The sequence below is a fragment of the Nanorana parkeri genome, unplaced genomic scaffold (assembly GCF_000935625.1).
Source record: "Nanorana parkeri isolate BGI_ZX_2015 unplaced genomic scaffold, ASM93562v1 scaffold182, whole genome shotgun sequence".
Classification (NCBI taxonomy): Eukaryota; Metazoa; Chordata; class Amphibia; order Anura; family Dicroglossidae; genus Nanorana; species Nanorana parkeri.
Genome location: NW_017306450.1, coordinates 799,819 through 823,265, shown reverse-complemented (window position 1 = coordinate 823,265; position 23,447 = coordinate 799,819). Strand labels below are relative to the sequence as shown.

General features: G+C 39.0%; 1 protein-coding gene across 1 annotated transcript in view; it reads right to left on the bottom strand.

Moving 5' to 3' along the window:
* The window catches only part of CD40LG (CD40 ligand), a 29,770-nt gene that overhangs the window by 6,075 nt on the left and 248 nt on the right, over positions 1-23,447 (bottom strand). Inside the window, exons 2-5 of the mRNA XM_018555040.1 lie at positions 14,721-14,858; positions 7,694-7,739; positions 5,829-5,891; positions 3,163-3,210 (exon numbers count right to left, since the gene is read on the bottom strand). Of these exons, the coding sequence (XP_018410542.1) occupies positions 3,163-3,210; positions 5,829-5,891; positions 7,694-7,739; positions 14,721-14,858 (295 nt within the window). The remainder of the gene's footprint in view (positions 1-3,162; positions 3,211-5,828; positions 5,892-7,693; positions 7,740-14,720; positions 14,859-23,447) is intronic.

Genomic DNA, 23,447 nt, shown 5'->3' with positions numbered 1-23,447 from the left:
GAGACATCAGGTCCTATTCCTGTCATCCTGAAAAGTTTGAGTGCACCGGACACCTCTCATACTCCAGAGCAGGGCCACACTGACTCTCTGATACAGGGAACAGTGATCTGTGATACTTAAGAGCAGATCTGAACAGGGAACGACCCCCATTGTCATGTGATTTGTTGATTGAACACTTTGAAATGGTCACATGACAACAAATCACATGACAAAAGGGTGTGTTCCCTGTTCAGATCTGCTCTGCTGATTAGCATCTCTCTGCTTGGCATGCACTTTGTTAAAAGGAATTTTCACAGAGGGTAAGAGTAGACGGGGCCTTGGAACAGGGACCCAGTGCACTTACACCTGTTTCACTCCCTGTTTCCTGCTCCATTAATACCAACTCGCACACCATGAACTCTAACTACAGGCTGAATTTTGGGTTTATAGTACTGAATGTAACACACCATTGTGGTAAAACCGCAGTCCTTTTGCATCTAAAAATGATATCAAACACAAAGCTATGGAAGCTTAGGTAAATTCTTCAAAGGTTTCAGTGAACACAGGATGGAGTGCATCTGTCAGAATACAGGGAAACAATCTTGTTCTTTTGTTGTTCATACAGTTCTGTGTTTTGTCCCTTATCTACAATTCCAGCTCAAGGTAAAGTTCAATAATGACTATCTGTAAGGCCAGCTCTGTTCCATTCCTTCTAGGGCAGATGGAATTGCATGCAAAAAGCTCCAATGCACACAAGTGACAGAATTCAGCTTTTTGGACATATTCTGTAAGGTAGTCCAATGATTAATGATGGCAATAGTTACAGTTAATAGAATATTTGCACATTAGTTGTTGTTACTTTTCCATAAACATTGTATATGTAACGTTTGTCTTTTTGCACTTTTCGGTGGCGAGTATACAATTTTACTGCTTTTAAAACAAAGAGTTACAAATCCACATATTGGATTTATTTTAGCTACCAAAGATTTGTGTCTGGCTGTTCGTTATGGAGATATGCACAACCCTGCCAAACATTATTAGGTACTAAGTTGGTGACCTGGTTTTCTTTTTCCACCACTGTTAGGCAATACAGCTTGGTCACCTCCCTGACTACAACTTGTGACTGGATAATGAAGAAGCAGCCACACACTGATGATGTCATCCCTCTGCTCGCTGTGCATTCTCCTTTTGTTAGAATGTTCACTATTAGCACAAGTGCACTATAACACTCCAGATTACCCTTAGTGCCTCTCCCATCCTGGATTCTACTGAACAAGGGTTTGCAAGAGGCTGAAATCCATAAAAAAAATCAAGAACCTAAACTAGTAGCATTTTAAAAAAATGTTGTGATTTTTAATGTATTTTGTATTAATTAGTGTGTTTATGTCCATCTGAAATTCAATTTGAAATGTTTATTTTAACTTGAGTGGTCATGTAAATTACGCATTTTTTTAAATTGTTCATTGACCAACAATAATTTGTTAGGGCATATGTTAAATGGCAACTCTACTGTATGAATATGCGAGAATATGATATCCCGTGCTTTGTAGTGCTATTTTTGATATCAGTGTTACTTTAGTATAAGCAAGAACAGCAAGACTTCCTATTTGGTTTCCTGCAACCTAAGACCATTGTGCAAACTAGCAAAATCACTGTAGCCAAATTTCAGTGTACTCCAACCGGATCAATTAAAGATCAATTTCTTTATAGCTGTGATGGTTTTCTGCACTGTTCATTTTTATTGCTATACATTGACCTACAGAAGATATCTGTTAATGCAATTTAAATCCAAAAACACCCTAAAAACGAGACCTAAAAAACAAGCTAATGTAGTTAGCTAAATAATTTAGGCTGGACATAGATGTCTTTCTTTCCATCAGCCTCTTGCACTGGTATTACATTTTGGTTTAAAGAAACAAAAGAGAAACTAAACAAAACCACAATGCTTTGAAATATGTGCATGTGCAAAAAGACCACCCACTGATGTGTCATGAAATAATAATGGTGTAGGGTTTAAAGAAAAAGTCTAACCTTTGATTTTGAGGTGTGGGTTGACCATTGTGTGGTATCAATATTCACTAGCGGAAACTATTTTCAAACTAGTAGTTGTATGTATGTACGTGAGCGTATGTTTACTTATTCAGGCACATAACAAGCTCCCCCCGCTGAAACTAATGTGTATGTGTTGTGCACACTAACAAATCCACTTTCACCTGTCAATCCCCCCATCCACCCAATCATTGCATGAGCTTCCTGCAGGTGTCTGTGTTTGTGCCCAAAATCCAAAATAAACAATAACTCACAAAATATAATATGTAACTGGTTTGCAGTACATAGTAGAGATTCTCGACATAAATGGGTATGTTTAAAAAAAGCCATAAATATCAACCTCAGTGAAAGTATTTCTAGAAAATACATTTCCCATAGCAACAAAAGCCTTCTAAACATAGTCTTGGATCTTTACAATAAACAAGTCTAACAAAAGATTACATAGCTAAAAGCAAGTAGCCCAAGTCCTTTGCAATAGACAGCACATTAATTTGAATATTACAAAAGCAATCTGTACAATCAGACCATAGAAAGAGGCCAAGCAGTAGTGAAGCTGTGCCTGGACCTTTATTTACTCCTTTCCAAATTTCAGCTGCTCTGGAGGAGCAAAACGTTATTAAAGAGTATCTCTTGCCAAAATATTTTTTATTTTATTTGGTGAGGATTTTTTTTATTACTATCTGTGTCTCTGCTGGGGACTTTTACAGTCTCTCTGATTGTCCTGCTGACCATTGTCCAGAAATCCAAAAGTAATTGGAAAAAGAATAGAGGGGAAATATTTTCCTTTAACTTCCTATTGTGTCTCCAAGACAAGAAATTAGTGTCCCTAATAGGACACCAACAGCAACAAAAAACAAAAACCTATCAGGGGTTTTAGCTTTGCTTTACTCCATCACTCCGTTGCTCCATAAGGTCTGCTATGCCTATATGAGGCCCTTCACATCAATACCTATACCAAGCACTATGCATTGCAGGCATTCCACATGCCCCAATTCCCAGAGATTAATCACAACTGCATACATTTTCATGGATATAATTATGCATTTAAGTCCCAGACATTTTAATTTAAAGATATTCAGCCCTTAATCTGTAAACTAATATTGCCACTAAGAAACATCATATACATCTGCTTACCTTCTTTGTTGCTGTTGTCTTTGTCTCCAACTAGATGTATAGCAACCACTGCAATGAATGATATTCAGACAATTAACATTTAACTGCACACAGCTATTCCAAGTGACGTGAAAAGGTAATATATGAAATATACTGTATTACCTATTATCAAATCAGGACAGGTTGTGGGCTAGGAACCTTTTTCTCTTCTAAATTGGCACTACCAACATATATTTGGCAATAATTATGGTACCTCAGATTTATCTAGGAATAAATATCCAGGGTCTGACAATTTTTAAAAACAGATCTATTCTTAGCAATTACACTTAACAAAAAAAGACCGGAATTGCTTTCATGTATATTAACTGTTGGGTAATACCACTGTTCGATAATGTTACTCTGTTTCCTCAGTCAGTGACTTGTAAATCATATTTGCCTTACCGGTATTTTCATTTGGTGCTTCTAGTGGCAGAACTCCAGTGGGTATGAAGCTTTGTCATACCTCAGCAGTATTGCAATGCAAATTCCCATAGCTCATTACATGTTTTGTGACACATTTGCAATCTTTTCATACTTATGCAGTAAGTCTTATCAATAAGGTTTCATCTAATTGGCTGATGTGGTCTGCTGCCCTTTGCACAAACACTGCACTGTTTTTTTGAATTACCCCCGTAATAACATTTTATAGCATAATCCAAATAATCTATAGGAACCAATCAGTAACTAACTTTTAAATGTGGGCTATTCTTTGCATTGACTCAAACATGTTTCACCCCCACAGCTCACCAACCCTGGAGAAATGTGTATTGCCACTGATGATGGGGCATTTTCTACAACCTACTGGCCACAATACCCCTAAGGTCTGAAGGGCATTGAACTGAACCTTTGTAGTTTTAGGACCCCTGCACTCTGCAGTAAAATAATAAATGAGGCAGTTGGGGTGGCTTTTGAAAGTAATTTACAAGTTAACAACAGAGAATATTACTTTAAAGATGATGCATAGCCTTGTCCTTATTCACTAACTGAGTCACCCTAAATCACTTGTTTTCACGGATGAAGGAGCTTGATTGTAAATGATACATACATTGATAAGGGAATTTAGGTACTTTAAAGCTATTTACATCCTATGTAATACAAATCACCGGTTTAATAAAATTACAAAAGTAATTTTTTGCTATTTCAAAGGTACAATTTTTTTTTAATCTTTCCATCTATCTGTCTTCTTGCAATTAGTTGCAAACAGGATGTTTAGTTTTGACACATTTAATTTTCAGTATTAAAATGAGTCAAGTGTTTGTTACAGAAAAGTGTTTATTTCAAACTTGCTATGAAAAGAAAATGGCATGTTTGTGCCTGAACCCTTATTGCACTGCATAACATTTGTCAATTGTTGAATGGGTCCCTGAGAGCAAATAATCTGAAAGAATAGACTGGTCAGCCCCCTCACTGTAAAAAAGGTTGGCTCCCAGCAGCCATATTGTCAGTGTGTGTTGGAGCTGGTTAGAGAAAGCTGACAAATCTGTGTAGGGAGAGGGTATGGAGAGGATATAATGTTATACAGTTCTGTACAGTGCTAAGCGCAGTAGAGATAGTTGATTGGCTGACAAAATCTATATCTGCAACATTTCAGGGCCACATAGGGTCCCTTCATCAGGCAAAAAAAGGGACAATGAAGGAACCCGAAATGTAATTTGCTTTGTGATATGGTTGACTTGTTTTAATAAAGGATGACTTTATATCACAGTTGGAGTGCTGGTGCCTCTTTTCTACATTGCTTTTGATCCTGGCACCATACACTTGTGTACTGTAGCACCCACCACAAATTTTGGGATCTACCGGTCAGGAGTGCAATAGGATGCGTGAAATGGTTGTTGTAGGAAGCACAGACACTTTTACGCTATACATTTGATAAAGAGCTCAAGTCTAAATAAAAAGTTCTAAAAGACTCTAAGGTGTCTATAGTGTAAGATTTAAGGTATTACTGCCTCTGACTGTTAGTTTCAGGAGCTGCTTACTATTGTTCTTGCTGGAGGCTCTGGCATGAGGAAGTGAAACTATGCCTCTACAAAGATTGCTGCCTACACAAAAAAGACAAAGTGCAGACTAAGGCACAGCAAGTCAGTAATGTTGAAAAGTTCAGCTACAGGGAGACCATGGGTAATGCTTGTCACTAGTCATTTGCCCCTCTTAGACAGCTGTCACCAAAACAGGTGCTCCCATAGAAAGATTTACCCTCACTTTAGACTTCCCATCACTTTGTGATTTAGTGACAATGGCCATTAGGACAAACATAGAGGGTGAGAAAACCTGATGGTGGTTCTAGTACTTTCCTACGCTATTCAAATAAAATAAAAAAAAACTGTTTTGCTTATGCATACACTTTAAGGACACACATCTTTTGGTGACAATCAGTGTATGGTCTACAACATACATGTAGAATCTTCAGAAATAAGAACCATCTTTGTCACTTTATAGTCATATCAGTTATATACTGTCATTTCCAGTGTAGACTGGTGGGTGCATGAAATACATTGACATTCATTTTTTAAACTCCTGGATTGTGCAGAATTGTGTCTTTTTTTTCTGTGTATTTATATTATGTAATCAAAAGCTTGTGAAGAAGGAAATAGCAGCATGATAGTATACTTTATTCTAACTCTAATGTGTATTCAATGTGTATTTAATACCTTTCTTTGAAGTGTTGGGTTCTTCTCCAATTCGAGGTGCGGGAACTGAATTTGTCCTTTCATCTATGATACAAATACATATATATTACTGTTTTAAGTTTCTTGCTTACTAAGTCGCTGTATGACAGTTATTGCATTCTTGGTTTTGCTCAGATGTTCATGTGATGGTAAAAAAAGTTCTGTAATAAAATGAATCAATCAAAAATTCCCTACCAAACACAATTATATGAATCGAGTAATTAAGTGCTTGACAAATTACCTTATATTTTGTGAGCAACGTAGATTTTATGCACCACAGTTGGAAAAAAATAAATTGCTTTTAAATAGACTCTAAAGTGGTTTTTACATGAGGTCACATTTTGAGTTTTTAGTGTAACATTTACCTGAAAGTAAATTTTGATTTTAACAATATTACAATTGTAGTAAATATAAGACCATTAATATTTTGGAGATCCCATCATATTGCAAGCATGAAAATAGAAAAAAGTTAAATTCTTAATTATTTTATTGTTGATCACTCCATCATATACTGTATATCTTTTTTTTTTTTTTAAATCCAATACTTTTTTAACTTTCTTTTTTTGTAACGCAGCGCACATTCATTACCATGAATTGTGGTGCACTGTCAAGCACATCACAATCAGATTGAATGGCACCCCAACACACCTTGCCAACGGATGGTAATTGCACCACAATAATGCGCATTACTGCAGTTACACTACTATGAATGAGCCCTTAAGATAACAAAATAACTGCTGGTATACTCCATATGCCATGCTGTATGCTCACTCTTTCGCATTAGCTCATTCCATATGCCATGCTGTAAGCTCACTATCCCACACTGGCTCATTCCATAGGCCATGCTGTACATTCCCTATTCTGCACTGGCTCATTCCATATGTCACACTGTCCAGTCACTATTCTGCACTGGGTCATTCCATATGTCACACTGTCCAGTCACTATTCTGCACTGCTTTATTTCATATGCCCTGCTGTATCTTCACTTATCTCATTTTGTAAGCCAAGCTGTTTGTTTTCTATTCTGAACCACCTCCTTCTTAGTGTATTTTTGTTAAGTTAGTGGGACGGGTGAATGGTAGCTTTAAAGGACCTGGAGCTGTAATTTAAAAAAATAAATTTTGGGACCCATTACTTCATGCACTATAACACCCCATCAATTATATTACAGTTTATAGCTGTTGCAGTCTGCACTTGAAGACAAGAGCACAGAAGCGCACTGGCATAGTGTAGTAGTTCAAAAAGCTTTAATGTGAAATGGTGAATAAAATGAGTGCTCTCACAAATGTATTTGTTGTGTAGAAGCCAAAATGCAAATAGAGCAATGGTAGCAGGGGAACCACCCATGTACCCTCAGGATGGAGCTGCTGAATCAGAAGCTGAGATGCTGTGTCCAGAGAGTCAGCTTGTTTTGTCAATTTTCAGTTCCTTCTCCTTTCTCCTCTCCCAGTCGGTTCTGTTTCCTCTGGTGCCTCTGTCCCACACACTACTGTTGCTAGAGATGAACTTCAGGGAGAACACCTCCTCTTCATCAGAGGCTGAAATGGAACCAACTTAATCTACTACTTTATGCCAGTGCGCTTCTGTGCTCTTGTTTTCTATTTCATACAAGTGCTTTCCTTCTGTACTTCCATAGAGCTTTATTCGATGTTAGTTTATCTTAACTTCGTTATATTTCTTTGAACAGCTACTTCTATTTAAAGTCTCTGAACAGATATTTTACTTTGTGACAGATTTAATTGAAATAAGCTTGACTGCACGAGATGCTGCAGGGTGCAGCAGTCTGATTTTAACTAGTTCATAGCTAGTAAAAATGAAGCTCATAAAGGTGAATATTCTCAACGTACCTGTTGGTTTTTCATGGCTTTCATCCGGTTGGTCAGACTGGGTCACCTAAATAAAAAAACACATTGGTTATTTATCCAGGATATGGTAGAAACTGTGTTTTAGATGTTCCTTTATCACTTTCTATTGATCTGAAGGGAATACTTCATCTAAATGAAATTGTTACAACTAGGACAGAAATCCTCCTACAGTCATCACTAAGATACTGCAGTTCTCACAATAGTGTGGCTGTTCCAGGCCAACTGTTTATAATGAGAAGAAAAGGCTTGACATAGGGAGCCACAAGACCATTGTTCTGCTTTGCACCCATACTGTAATAATGACTGCTTACAGCTATTTTCTGATAGGCCTTATATGTAGAAGCCAACTACTGCCAATTAGCATGTCAGACTGCAGTAGAACTGGCCCACTTCATTTGTGCAAAAAAGACATGGGGAAATGTATCAAAACTGGAGCAAACAGAATCTGGAGCAGTTGCCCATGGCAACCAATCAGCATCTCTCTTCAGTTTCCTCAGTTACGATTTGAAAATGAGACAGAGAAGCTGATTGGCTGCAGTACGAATCTGTTCCAGATTTTGTCTGCTCCAGTTTTGATAAATCCCTCTCATGGTCTGACTCTCCTATGTTCTGCCAGCACAGGTTATTTTACTGATGGTTAAATCTTATATAGAAGCCAATTACTGGCACTTGAGAAAATGTTCTGGCTGCTAGCAGTAGGCCCTGGCCAGGGGTGTATCTACTGCAAGGCAAACTAGGCATTTGCCTAGGGCGGCACTTTCCAGGGGGGCGCCAAAAAATGCTGCCCCCAAACCAGTTAGGTAAGAGAAAAATAAATAAATTATATTATAAATTATTCATAAATTACTGCCAGTACTCCTGGACCTGGTGCTTCTTTGACTGGGGGACCAACGTGTCCACCTATGCAGCCTATTCCAACATATATGCCAGCTGCAGCTCCTTCCTCTACCTGGTCAACATGCTGTGCAATGTATTGGTGTGTGTGACTTTCATCCGGATGCACTGGCAGTTCATGCTCCGGACCTCCCTGGGAAACCGGCACCCAAATCTCTGACTTCAGGCAGCGGAGGAGCTTCCGCAGGACCCCAGGGCTGAGATCCGGATGGTCACCGTGCTCATCGGCACCTCCATGGTGGTGAGTCCGGGGAAGTGCAGCCTATAAGCTCCGTGCAGCCCAAGGCAGAAGATTGGTAACTGCAGAATTAGCGGGTCCAGGATATTAAGGCAGAAAATCGGTGTTGCAGCTGCAGAACTAGAGACTAGCACAGCATGGCAGTGCAGGAGAGAAGGGTTTTTGTAGCTGCAGATCTAGGGAGCCCATCATGCCAGGAATGGAGAAGGTGGCTATTGCAAAGGTAGAACTAGAGCGTCATACTACGTTGATAGCGCAACCTGTCAGAATCTAGATACACCGGGCGCGCTGTATCCCGCGACTGACAGGTTATGCAAAATGCCTTAAACAGGAAGAGGTGGGAATAATTTAGATTAGGGATGGGGGGGGGGTGCTCAGGTTTAGTCTTGCCTAGGGCAGCACAAAACCAAAATACACCACTGGCCCTGGCATAAGCCTTTCAACTTGCAGTAGTTATTTTACTGGCTTGAAGTAATGGAAGGTAAGGTCAGGAATCAGCAGTATAGAGTGGACTTGTAGCAACTAATGTAGCAAAAGAGCCTTATATGTTTAGTGCAGAGCTGGGCAAATGCCGGCCATACAGCTATTGTGGAACTACATATCAAATGAGCATGGTATGAGTCCCAGAGACAGCTGCATCATAGGTTTTGCAGTTTCACCACAGTTGGAGGGCTGGAGTATGCTTTGATGTGGTTTAGTGTCATCATGTGCATTACTTGTGCAAAATAATTGCAAATAATATTTGAAGTACTCTCTAATAATTTTCCAGCGGCACGGTCTCAGTGATCACACAGAGCAGACGAAAAATGTCCGTTCTTCGTCTGCTCTAGGGGCTGTATGGTGATCTCGATCGCCGCCACTGCTCGGTTTTAATACAAGTGATCTTATTAGATCACTCGTATTAAACGAGCAATGGCTCCTACTGTACATTTAGCTCTGCTTAAGCAGGGCTAAATGTACAAAAAACTACGCCCGGCACCCGAAACTGCATGTCTCATAGGGATTCGCTCCATAAGACGCACACACATTTCCCCCCACCTTTTTTGGGGGGGGGGGAAGTGCGTCTTATGGAGCGAAAAATACGGTACTTTATATTTGTTACATGTTCCCATTCTCATAGCATAACTTTGAAAAAAATGCTGCTTTCTTTTTTACTTGTGTTTTTTTACTTCCTTAAAATGAGACGGCAACCCGCCAATGCAGCAGTGCCGTCCGTCCGTTTTTTTACTACGGGCAGACAGCAAGAGGTTAAAACCCATTTGACTTTAATATTACTTTGACAATGCTACCTAGCAGGGGCGTCCCGAGGGTGGGTGACACCTGGAGCGGTAACCGAGTGTCACCGTGCCAAGACGTCACTGCGCAAGCGCGTGACATCACCACGCGCATGCGCGATGACGTCATCGCGCACGCCCGGCAGTATTCTGATACCTGCCTGCGGCCATCTTGGTGATGGACACCGGCAGAGAGAGGAGGGGACAGCATAAGGTATGCCGCCGGGTCCCCTCCTCTCTCCTGATACTGTCGGACGTTCGGTCCATGACCGAGCGCCGGACTTTTCAGAGGGGGGTGACACCAAAATGACTGTGAGTCATTTTGGTGTCACCCCTCCAATGGTGTCACCCGGCTGCGGGCCGCACCCCACGCACCCCCCTTGTGATGCCACTGCTACCTAGCCTGCAGCCTGCCCAAACAACTGCTCCAAAGAAACAACTAGAAAGGTAAGAAATATTGTTTGGAACAATTATTTTTAAGTATGCTGTGTGAATGGGAAAGCATAATAAACATATGGTGGCAGTTTCTATAATTTGACTGCAAAAGCGGATCTACAATTTCATAATTTGTCTTCTTTTCAGATATGTTTTTGTTTATGAGCCATCAACACTGAAAAAGCTTATGACCTTTATGTTAGATATTTCCTGCTTTCTTCCATAACTCATCTCACTACTGAGGAGGAAATTACCACCTTTCAAACATATGCATAACCAATTACAGTTCTCACAAAACTGTGAGGTCAGACAAGTATTTCAACTTTCACTCATCCTACCCAATTGACTATGGGTAAGTAGAGGGAGAATCCCAATGGGTAATAATTATCCTTACATCACATCACATTAAGAGGCAGATTGGGTCATCTTTGACCTGGAATTATATGTGCAGTGAATACAATCTTTTGTCCAAGTGAATTCCGATTCAGAGGGATTCATAAACATCATAGTTTGGTGTCAAAATGATATGATACATCTTCTTTTTATATCACTTGTGATCTGAGGGTATGGCATGGGCCAATGGGCTTCTTCTGCATTGCCAGCTTTCTGCAAAATGCAGCTGTACTTGTTTGGTTTTCCTTTGAAGCCCTTCCCCATTGATTATCATGTATGAGCTGCAATACATCATCTACAGACAAAGCAGCAGCACATCATGACATTTTATGACAGTATATTACAATGGTAGATTGCTTCTGGGAAGTTATGTACTGTGCGTAAAACAAGGACACAGCAAACCACAGTATGTGATTTTATATTAAACCACAAAGTTATTGAATTTGCCTAGAATCATAACTTTCAAACTGAAGACATATGTGAAAATTGACAGTTGTTTAAGATACAGCTGTGACTCTCACTGTTACATAAAGGGACCATTAAATATTTTACTGGTTATATGTGCCAGCCACAGATATATGGACTTTATCTTTTAGTGAATCTTACTTTATTTTAAACTTTTAAAGGTAAACACCATGGCAAAGAGCACGCATCACACTATGCCTGCTATTAAAGTGGAACTAAGGACAAAATAAAAATCATATATGATGCAATCTGTCACCAGTATTAACACAGCAGAGTCCCCGTGTAATATAGTCTTATTACATGTTGAAAACCAAAATCTGCTGTTAAAACAGAACTTTGGGGAAATATTTTCTGGGGATACCCCTGCCTTGCAAGGGTTAAGTGATCGTTTTTGTCTAGGTTCAAAAATAGCGGTTATACTTACCCGATCCTGAGAGCTGGCTTGTTCTTAGACTGGTTCCTTCTGCACCTATCTCCTCTTTTGCTGCAGGGATGGCATGTCCCTCATTGTCCTCATGTCCTATACACAGTGTATAGAATGTGATGACTCTTGGGACCTTAGACCGCTGCAGAGGAGAGGGAGCAAGGCGGAAGGGACTGGTCTAAGAGCAAGTGGTCTTTGAGGATCAAATGGGTTTAACTTTTTTATTTTTGAACCTAGACAAAAATGAGCACTTAACCCTGACAGCGCAGAGGCAGCCCCACTGCAAAGGTTAAGAACATTTTTTCCCTGAGTTGTGCTTTATTGCTATTGACAGATTGCATCACATATGTAATTTAGTTTTTTGCTCCTAGTTCTAATTTAACTTTGTTAGCCAGAAAACCCTCTTCTGCCCCCTCCCTGATTTAGCTTTAAACGTAAGTCAGGGCAAAGCAACAACAAAAAACTAGGGCTGGTAATGATTAAAATTTTCCTGTTCGATTAATCGACATTTTTTAAAATCGATTAATTTCGATTTAATTATAACACACATACAGATCCAACTACATTGGCCTATACACATACAGCACAGCAATGAAGTAATAAAATGAACTAGGATCACACTAATCCAGCACGTTATTAATCTCACGTGCCCCACTCAATATGGCCGCCGCTTGAGTGGGGCAACTCAGAATAATAACGTGCTGGATTAGTGTGATCCTAGTTCATTTTATTACTTCATTGCTGTGCTGTATGTGTATAGGCCAATGCCAGGGATCCCAACCTGAAATAAGCAATTTCAGGGAGGTGTCCCTCTCATTTCAGGGAGGTGCCCTCTCCCCCCCATCCGTGGAGGGGGGGGTTAGGGGGGGCTGGGAGAGAGCACCCCCCTGAAATGATGGCAGATAGCACAGGAAGCAATAGCCAGCCAGTTGCAGTTGTCAGAATAAAAAAAAAATGCATAAGAATGCATAGCTAGATTCCTATTGGCTATTTCACTTTGCAATAGCCTATAGCAAACTAGCTATTGCACCCGCTCCCTGCTGCTTTCAATCACCAGAAGAGGACCTGATAGAAAAACTCAGGTCCCCCTCTGTTGATTGACAGCAGCAGTGGGCTGGTGCATTAGCTAGTTTGCTATTGGCTATTGCAAAGTGCAATAGCCAATAGGAATCAAGCTATGAAATCGTATGCCTTTTTTTTCTTTTCTGACTGACGGTCTGGCCACGGCTCCCGATGTCAGAAAAGAAAATAACGATCGCAGGGAAAGGTTTAATCTGTTCAATCGAGCAGATTAAACCTTTCCGGTAAAAAGAGAGTTGGGAGAGTTGGGATGTGTACTCACCGGCCCAAGCGGCTCCATCGGGTAATAAAGGGAAGGGGGAGGAGTCCAGTGACGTCACGGACATCGACATCACCGGACTCCTCCCCCCTTCCCCTTGTTAGCCGACAGCCACTTGGGGAAGGGGGGAGGAGTCCGGTGACGTCGATGTCCGTGACGTCACCGGATCTCCGACGGAAGACCCGGAAGCCGGCGGAGAGGTGAGTACGGATCAAAAGAACTTTGATCGATCAAAATAATTTTGATCGATCAAAAAAATTTACGATTAATCGTTAATTTCTGCAGCCCTACAAAAAACATATGCAGTACGTCACTGCAAAGCATGTGCATTTCCACTTGTTTTACCCCTCTAAAGACCCTTTACATACATCAAAAAACTTGTTAATCTGACAGGAATGCATACAGCTGCTAATTTTGGATCTGAATGTGAAATAACATATGTTGCGGTGGGAAATCTTTGTGAATAGCGTCAGGTCCGGAGAAGTTTTAAAGTACAAGACAACAGACAGAGCAAACAGACAAAAGAACTGATCCTTTAAAGCAGAACTCTGGGCAAAAATGTTCTTATCCCTTGCAGTGGGCCTAGCTGTCTACCCCATTGTAAGAACATTAGGACATATTGAAAGGGTTGTGTATGGTAACCAGAGGAAAGAGAAACTGAGAACTCTTTATAAAAACACCAGTAATTGCACATCGAAGTATTAATAGTAAGATCTAGCAGTGCAGCCGTTTCACCAGTAATGGGCAAAGTGTTTCCCATAGTTGTTGGTAAAACATGTCAATCTATGGACAGGATTGTATCATAAAATGACTACAAATGTGAAATATCATGACGCACAACATGTGATGTAATAAATATATAATGAGTGTATAGAGTAAGCTGGAATCCAAACTCACATTATATTAACTTGCAATGTCTCACCTTATTATTCCTGAGTAAGCTCTACACTCTCAGCCTGTGCCACTATGTAAAAGCTTGTCAGGCGCATTGGGTCAAACTGGGCCCCTTGCTGTATTCCACACAATAACGTGTTATCAAGTTATAAAGTTATTTTAAGTGTTTATCAAAGTAAAGCTTGGATGCCGCAAATGTATTGCATATGTAGCACACAAACATTTTCCACTGCATGCTCTGTTGGATAAATCTAGGTAGTATGCTTTGTCTTACCGAAAGGAAAATGTAATCTGATGAGAAATTTAATTCAACATCTATACATTGTTCATCTGATTAACATCTTCTAAAATGGACAACCCTTCTGAAACATCCGGTTGCCGTACTGATAACTGGGCAGCCAATTTATCTACTTTCCACCTGTTAGTTCCATTGCCTGTTAACAACTGAGCTTGCAAATTTTCAAATTAAATGCCAAGTGTGAGAAACAGTAGTGTCAGAGTTATTTTCAGATGTAACAGCCTTTCAAGTGAGCGGTTGAGACATTTATTCCACCTTACAAATGGAAAGATCAAAAAGAGGCAAATCATACTAAACACACATCACAGAACTGTGCAAGCGGCAGCCAAAGTCTACACACCAACACAATGTATACCTCAGAGATTAGGCTGCGGAACTTAGCTATAACTTCCTTGCAGTTCAGTAACGTGGGATCCACAGTTCCTCTCTTCAGACATTTCTGTATTCTTCTCAGAAACAAGTAATCCTCATTTAATGCCATTTCGTCTTCAATCTAGGATTTAAAAAAAATAAATGTTTTTAATTTGTTCACCAATATGTGCAAATATTTTACCCTCTGGACGCTCTGGGTCTGGCTGTGCCTTCGTAACCATAGCAACAAGCATAGTCTTCCATTTTGTTCTTCACTTGCATAGGAGTGTATAGGCATTTTGGGATCTGTATGCATGTTGCTATATATTGCTATATGTTTTTGTCACATATAGCAGCCATTTAGATAATTTCCAAACCTGTGTTTCTCAACCTTTTTTTTTGTGTCACGGCACCCTTTAAAAGGTTTGCAAAATCTTGGGCCACACCAGTTTAAAATGTCATAGATTTTAGGGGGGACCCCACGGAAACACATCCCAAAAAACTGGGTTTCCCACTTCACATTGTAGTGCCTCTTCAAATCAAGACCCCCCCCCCTTTTTAGTCTCTCTTTGCATCAGTAGTTCCCCTACATATCAGGAACCCCCCTTCCGCATCAGAAGCCCCACTTTCATATCAGATCACTCCCTCCTTTCACATCAGAGTTCTCCTCTTACATCAGGAGCCCCTTTAACATCAGTCTTCATCCCCTCTTCACATCACAGTTCCACTACCACATAATTTTTAGGCGCCCTTGAAGAGGCCAGGAGGCACACCAGTGTAATGGGCCATAAAGGACCAGCATTTGGGTGTAACTTTAGAGCTTGGAGGCTGTTGCAGGTCTGTGCAGGTACCCCTATGTGCATGCACTTTTACCTGAAAGCATTTTTTGTTGTTGAATGAACAGATTTGCTTTAATGAAAAATTCCAGCTAAGCAAAATGAATATGTGATCTTCTCATGCTATCCAGCAGAAAACACTAAACTCAGACTTTGCCAGACTTTTATGTATAAATAGTACTTGTATACATAGTCCTTGTATATGTATAAATAAGTAATGGTTTGCATGGCTCTACCATAAACTGCCAAAACTGCCCAAAGATAAACTCTTATTTTCGGGATTTGTGATGGAAGACATGTGGACCCCTTGGTGTTGATTCTCTAAAGGCAAATAGTCTGTTAACTTTGCAAGGGAATTTTCCTGTAGAATGTGGTGAAAATTCAGTTTGCACAGAATACCCAATCACATGCAAGGAAAATAAACACAATATTTTTTAATTAAGTCAGCAGAGCTTCACCTCATTCACTGAGCTAGGGGGAAAATTAGCAAAGTGTATATGCCTTTAGTAAATCAACCCCCTTGTGTTTCAAGAAGCCCTTTTGAGCTTTGTACTGGTTCCTTGGTTGGCTTTTGTTTCCTTTTGGGTCCAGCCCCCATCATAACCTGTCTGGTTGTACCAAAGAAGTTAATATCATGGATTCCTAAATACTAAGATTCAGAGCTTTTCTTCTTTCATATGTTCCCACTGACTCTAATTTTTGTGGTAGTATGGTCTTGGAAAAACTGTGCATTAACAAATAAGCAGTGACAGATCAAAGTCGAAATTCTTTGAACCAAATCAATTTTCACTGCAAAATGCCTACATGTCATTAATTTCTAAATCCTTAATGAGTGCCTTTCAAATGGAGTCAGCAAAATGGGGTAACTAATGGAACTGGTATACTCTTAAACTGTTAATAATGTTGGTCCTTCTATGGTGGATGAGATTTTGCATTCTCATTAAATATTATCTTCTGTCCTATAACTGATCTCTTTGACTTAGGCCCAGAATCTTTCTAATAAGCTTCAATTTAATTAGTGTATTCTCTTTAATGGAACTCAGCAATTACACGTGGTGACCCAGTAATCCCATACACAATGTCGCATGCTTGTAATGCTATATTTCATCTTCTTCAATTTAGGAAGAACACTAAAACACTAGAACACTTCATTAAAAGAGACTTTTATATTTTAGAACTATTAATCCCCCACTTCAGTCTCTCTTTGCATCAGTAGTTCCCCTACATATCAGGAACCCCCCTTCCGCATCAGAAGCCCCACTTTCATATCAGATCACTCCCTCCTTTCACATCAGAGTTCTCCTCTTACATCAGGAGCCCCTTTAACATCAGTCTTCATCCCCTCTTCACATCACAGTTCCACTACCACATAATTTTTAGGCGCCCTTGAAGAGGCCAGGAGGCACACCAGTGTAATGGGCCATAAAGGACCAGCATTTGGGTGTAACTTTAGAGCTTGGAGGCTGTTGCAGGTCTGTGCAGGTACCCCTATGTGCATGCACTTTTACCTGAAAGCATTTTTTGTTGTTGAATGAACAGATTTGCTTTAATGAAAAATTCCAGCTAAGCAAAATGAATATGTGATCTTCTCATGCTATCCAGCAGAAAACACTAAACTCAGACTTTGCCAGACTTTTATGTATAAATAGTACTTGTATACATAGTCCTTGTATATGTATAAATAAGTAATGGTTTGCATGGCTCTACCATAAACTTCCAAAACTGCCCAAAGATAAACTCTTATTTTCGGGATTTGTGATGGAAGACATGTGGACACCTTGGTGTTGATTCTCTAAAGGCAAATAGTCTGTTAACTTTGCAAGGGAATTTTCCTGTAGAATGTGGTGAAAATTCAGTTTGCACAGAATACCCAATCACATGCAAGGAAAATAAACACAATATTTTTTAATTAAGTCAGCAGAGCTTCACCTCATTCACTGAGCTAGGGGGAAAATTAGCAAAGTGTATATGCCTTTAGTAAATCAACCCCCTTGTGTTTCAAGAAGCCCTTTTGAGCTTTGTACTGGTTCCTTGGTTGGCTTTTGTTTCCTTTTGGGTCCAGCCCCCATCATAACCTGTCTGGTTGTACCAAAGAAGTTAATATCATGGATTCCTAAATACTAAGATTCAGAGCTTTTCTTCTTTCATATGTTCCCACTGACTCTAATTTTTGTGGTAGTATGGTCTTGGAAAAACTGTGCATTAACAAATAAGCAGTGACAGATCAAAGTCGAAATTCTTTGAACCAAATCAATTTTCACTGCAAAATGCCTACATGTCATTAATTTCTAAATCCTTAATGAGTGCCTTTCAAATGGAGTCAGCAAAATGGGGTAACTAATGGAACTGGTATACTCTTAAACTGTTAATAATGTTGGTCCTTCTATGGTGGATGAGATTTTGCATTCTCATTAAATATTATCTTCTGTCCTATAACTGATCTCTTTGACTTAGGCCCAGAATCTTTCTAATAAGCTTCAATTTAATTAGTGTATTCTCTTTAATGGAACTCAGCAATTACACGTGGTGACCCAGTAATCCCATACACAATGTCGCATGCTTGTAATGCTATATTTCATCTTCTTCAATTTAGGAAGAACACTAAAACACTAGAACACTTCATTAAAAGAGACTTTTATATTTTAGAACTATTAAAAAATGCTAGATGTGACAATAAAAACATTTATTTTATATGTTTATTGATTTTGAGTCGCATTATAAGTATTTCTAAATCCGTGTAAATAAAGAAAAATACATTTTGGGCAGACTCTACAACATGACTATTTAGTGAAAGTATATCAGTTCATGGTAGCTACCTTCAAATGAATTAGCCTAGATCCTGCTGGATCTTGCTGCAGGTCTCAGTTTAAAGCGTTTTAATCCAACTGACAAATAGGTTAAAGGAAGACTAAAATGATTCTAGGTAATTTTAAACTGTTCTTATGTGTTTTTAATATTTATAAACCTTTTTTCTAATACACGATACACCCTTGACATATGATTCTTGCAGCACTATGGGTTTGCAAAGGACATTTCCTCACTCTCTTTGATTAAAACCTGGAATCTGACTCAGTTAGTTGTGTATGTAAATGTAAGTACTTAGCTGAGTAAGCAACAGGCCCTTTCTACAGAGAAGGTAAGGAGACCCGGAAAAACATGGATAAAAAGCTGAAAGCTCCATAGCTGACTGAATATATAAATGCTAAATATTCATATTTAATATTTAATGTTTACCTGACTAAAAATATGTTTTTAATTGTCATCCTGACTATAAAGACTAATGAGAAAAAAACACTACATGTTATTTTTAAAAGAGAAGTAAAGCCAAACCTTTTTTTGGCTTTACTTATGTTTTGGGTCACACTAATGTAAACGTTACTGCTCACTAAATGCTGACAACACCAAGCTGCGCTGCAGGCGGAAAGGATCCTGACAATATTGTTGGGCTCCACCCCATTGCCTAATTGACAGTTGGCTCTGCATTTCTAGAGCCAGAACCATCTATGCCCACCCCCTCCCGTGTCTGTCTTTCCAATGAGCACTGAAGGAACAGAGATAGGGGAGGGAGGGGGGACTGGCATTCACTGTTCCCTGCAGGGAGAAGACCATGAGCTCAGCAATCAGAGGTTTACATGATCATGTGACAGCTGCAGTGTCTGAAGCCAGCTCTAAGTATTGGGAAGAGTATATGTTGGTCTTTTAATGCCTCTCTTTTAATATAGATAAGAAAAATGAGATGATACTCTTCATAAATTATATTTATTTACACATATTGTCTCCTTTTCTCAGTTAGAGCTTTTTAGGTGGCCATTATGCCCAGTGATAAATATTTGCCATCGCTGTCAGTGTGCTCTGTCTTCAGCTGCCTACATGTATTTATAGCTGTTAACATAAAACATTCTCTGACTTAATAGAGTGCAAAATATGGTTAAGAGAAGTACACCTGCGTTCACCCAATCAAACACAGAAGACTTTATTTTTTAATATAAATTGCTGTGAACATCACTGTATGATTGATTTTTTTCCGCCTCTTTTCATTAGTTAGCAAATCAGAAATCAGGCCCTATGTGCCTACTGATGGCACGGCTTCCAGATTATGCCTTTTATCTGGGACACATATGATTTAAGCAGTGCAAAAACCTCTCAGCTTTGATTGAGAAGTTTGATCTTCTGTAAAAATCATTTTTATAGTGTCTTTTTTATTTTTCTCAGAACTCTGATTGAAATTCTGTTGAAAAATCATTTCATTAACCTTCCTAAAAAATACTTTAAAAGATTCAACTATAAACACACACTACAGCTCCCTTGGAGACTACAGAACATTTTCCCAGCAAACTGATCGCAAAGGCAAAAAAAAAAGTAAACCGGAACATTTGTGGGCACGGGATTCTGTGGCAGTAACATATTCAACTAAGAGGTTAGCCTGTGTAAATAATATGCATCTCTGGATACTTGTAAATTCTGTACAGGTGTAACAGCACAGATTGGTAAATGCAGATTATAAAGTTTTTTTAATGTCTTATCATGCAACCTCACATTTTTTTAGAGAAATATGAAATTGCAACATGATATAAAGGGGGATCTGTATGATTTACAAGGTTGCTTGGGGTTATAGAACACTAATGTGTGAAATGAGATACAAAGTACTGCACCTTGCCGTGTCTCTCTTCAGTCAACCTTTAGAACTGGTTGAAACCATGGGGTTAACTTACTAAACGATAAAGCATGTTTACCTTGCAAGAGAATTTTACATTGGAATTTTTACTTAGCTTAGTAAATACAGTGAAAAATCACATTTAAAGCATTCCCAATTACATGCATGGAAAATGTAAATTAAAAAAAAAAAGATTTTTGCTCACACATGATTGAATGATGGTAGTCAGCACATTCATTAGGTTTAAGCGAAAATGACCTTGCAAAGTGAACATGCTCCACTCCTTTAGTAAATTAACCCCTATGTATTCTAGATCCAAAGGACATGGTAATCATTGTAGTGTGTTTGCAAGGCTGAAAGACAATTGAACATAAAACTTTCAGTATCAGCAGTCAAGTGTGAATGCCTTTTTCAGCTAATCCAAAAACTTTCCCTTTAGTTTTATGGGATAATTATCAATGTGGCACTTTTTTTTTACTGTAAACACTGTAAAATTGTGCCAATTGGCCAAATATTATCTTAAATTATTATGGCCAGTATAATACTATAGTTCTTTATGGCCAAGTTCATGTACAAGCACAGTAGACCTGTACCTTAAGTACCTGCTTCTGAGGAACCACTATTGCATTGGCTAGCACCCCAACAAGTAAGAATAGAGACTGAGCCAATGCCTTCCCTCCCTGTCCTCCCTTTAGTGATAGGATGTGTACAGTGTACTACCCCTCTTTGGTTATAACAGAGGTCATTCTGAAGGCGACATTGAAATCACCCACGCAGTGAATTGTTTCCTCATTTTTGAATTAGCATAAAAAGGTGTGAAGATATAAGACACCAGCCAGGAGTGTCTCAAATGTTGATTAAAAGAAAACTATGGGGTAAGTGTTTTTCCCCATAGTTCTCTTTAGGGTCATAGGAGGACATATACTAACCTCCTCCCAAAGCTCAGCTATTGCCCCCGATATACTGAAAGCACTGCAGCTAGGACGGATCCCAACAATGCTGTCGAGATCCACCCAGCTGCGTGAGTGACAGCTGGCTCTGCCTATCTAGAGGCAGAGCCAGCTGTGCCCGCCCACTCAGCGCTGGAGGATCGGTGAGGGGAGGGGGGAATTCTTGTGGGGAGCGGGGACTGACAGTCACCGCTCACTGCAGGGAGAAGATCGGGATGTAAGCGGATCGGCTGCATGTTTCTGCTCACTTCCCAATCGATAGAGACGACCTGTGACAGTTTCTTTGTCACAGGTCGGCTATAACTATGAGGATGAGTGTAAATCACTGACCTCATAGATCTCCTTTAATATCAATATTAATACAGACTGACTGATGTAAAAAACTAATTTTCAACATTTGTCCCTGCACTGCCAACAATAAAAAAAATCAGCTTTAGATTAAAAAAGAAACAAATTATTGTGCTTTATTTAATAACATGGTACAAAGAGCAGTAGTTAATGATATTTCATAGTAACCCATCACAGTCTTAATTTAGCCTAATCATATTGATCAAAGGATGACAACAGACAGGAAGATATCACATCTAGAATGACAACCATTAAAGCAGAATTTTTATTAACCCTTGCAGTGGGGCTGCTACTGCACTGCAAGGGTTATCTGCTCATTTTTTTTATAGGTTAAAAAGCAAATGTTATACTCACCCAATCCTCCAAGCCGCCTTGCTTTTAGACCAGTCCCTGGAGCCTCTCTCCCCCTCTGCAGCAGCAGTCTAAGGTCCTGTAAATCATCATGTTCTATACACAGTGTATAGATGTGAGGGCACTGAGGAACATTTCAATGCCGCAGTGTAGGAGGAGAGAGGCTTCAGTGACTGGAGAAACAGGCAGCCGTCTCGGTGGTTTGGGTGAATACAACTTTACAACTTTTTTTTTTTTCAACTGGACAAAAATTAGCAGTTAACCCTTGCAGTGCAGGGGTAGTTCTTCTTTACACATCTTTACAGATCTGCAATCTAATGTTACAGATGTGTTGCTATGAAGCTATCCACCTGCTTAATATAATACCCTTACTATACCTAGCCACCCAGGGCTCACTTTCCTGTGCTTATTTGGGCTCTAGGGATTCTTTATATGTTGTTGACCTGTGCATTCGTATAGTATGCTCTGTACTGTTATAAGGTTTCGAAATCTCTTGTTCTGAACTCTTTTTCTCTCTCTCGACTGTTACTCCTGAAATGGCATTGCATTGTTAACCGTGAAAATTCTTAAGAAAACCCTTAATAAAAACTATTGCCTAAAAAAAACAAAGGAGCTCCATCTACTTCATAGCCTATGAACATGAAGTCACTGCAAACTGCAAAACATCTTTTGTTCCTAACTTAAACCATTTTTGATTTCTAAGTTTGGCTTGTGCACACAAACTTGGCGATGTGACACAGACCAAACGTCCCTATGTGAAATATAAATACATGTTTTTTTCATGAGTTTCATCTAGAAGGTCTTTTATTAAAAGTTATCATTGAAAATGATCAGTAAAGCGTTGCGAATGCACCTGAAATGTATGCATTCCTTTTACCAGGGAGCTCAAATGTTTCCCCATCTGATCAATTAACAGCAACTGAGCTGAAAAGACTATAGATTGTGCTGGAATAGAACATATCCATTACATTCATGTAAAATGGTTAAAAGCAAAAACAAGAAAAAAGCACTAATATATTGTGCCCCATCCAAAAGCATCAACTGTCATCCACCAAAATATCCGCCAAATACAAAAATATTAATTACTGCTACGCAAGTCATTCAACAATGAATGGATACTTTAAAAACTTTACTTTTTCTTGTACTTTATAACTTGTATAAATCATAGATTCGTTGGTTTTGGTTAAACGTTTTGCATGTAAAATGTAGGATAACTATCCTGTAAATTATGTTGTTGCTATATTAAAAGAAAATTCCTCAAAAGTATTCTTAAAAAAATGAGGGTTGTAAATACTTATAATCATTACATTTTTATACTTAAAATTTCACTTTTGAAATTACTGTAAAACCAGTTGCAGTACTGCAAATATTTCATTGCATTTCACATTTCTTTGAATTCAAACTTCTTTGACATGTCTTGCATTGTAATGTTTAGTATCACTATTATTTGTTATGTTCCAAGGCTAGACATGTTTCAATTCCTTCAACTACTGATGTGAATTAAAATATTCATCAGAACAAGAACTTTCCTTAAGTTATACAGAATTAAAATGTTCACGTATATGAATTAAGATCTTTCCCAGAACCATAAT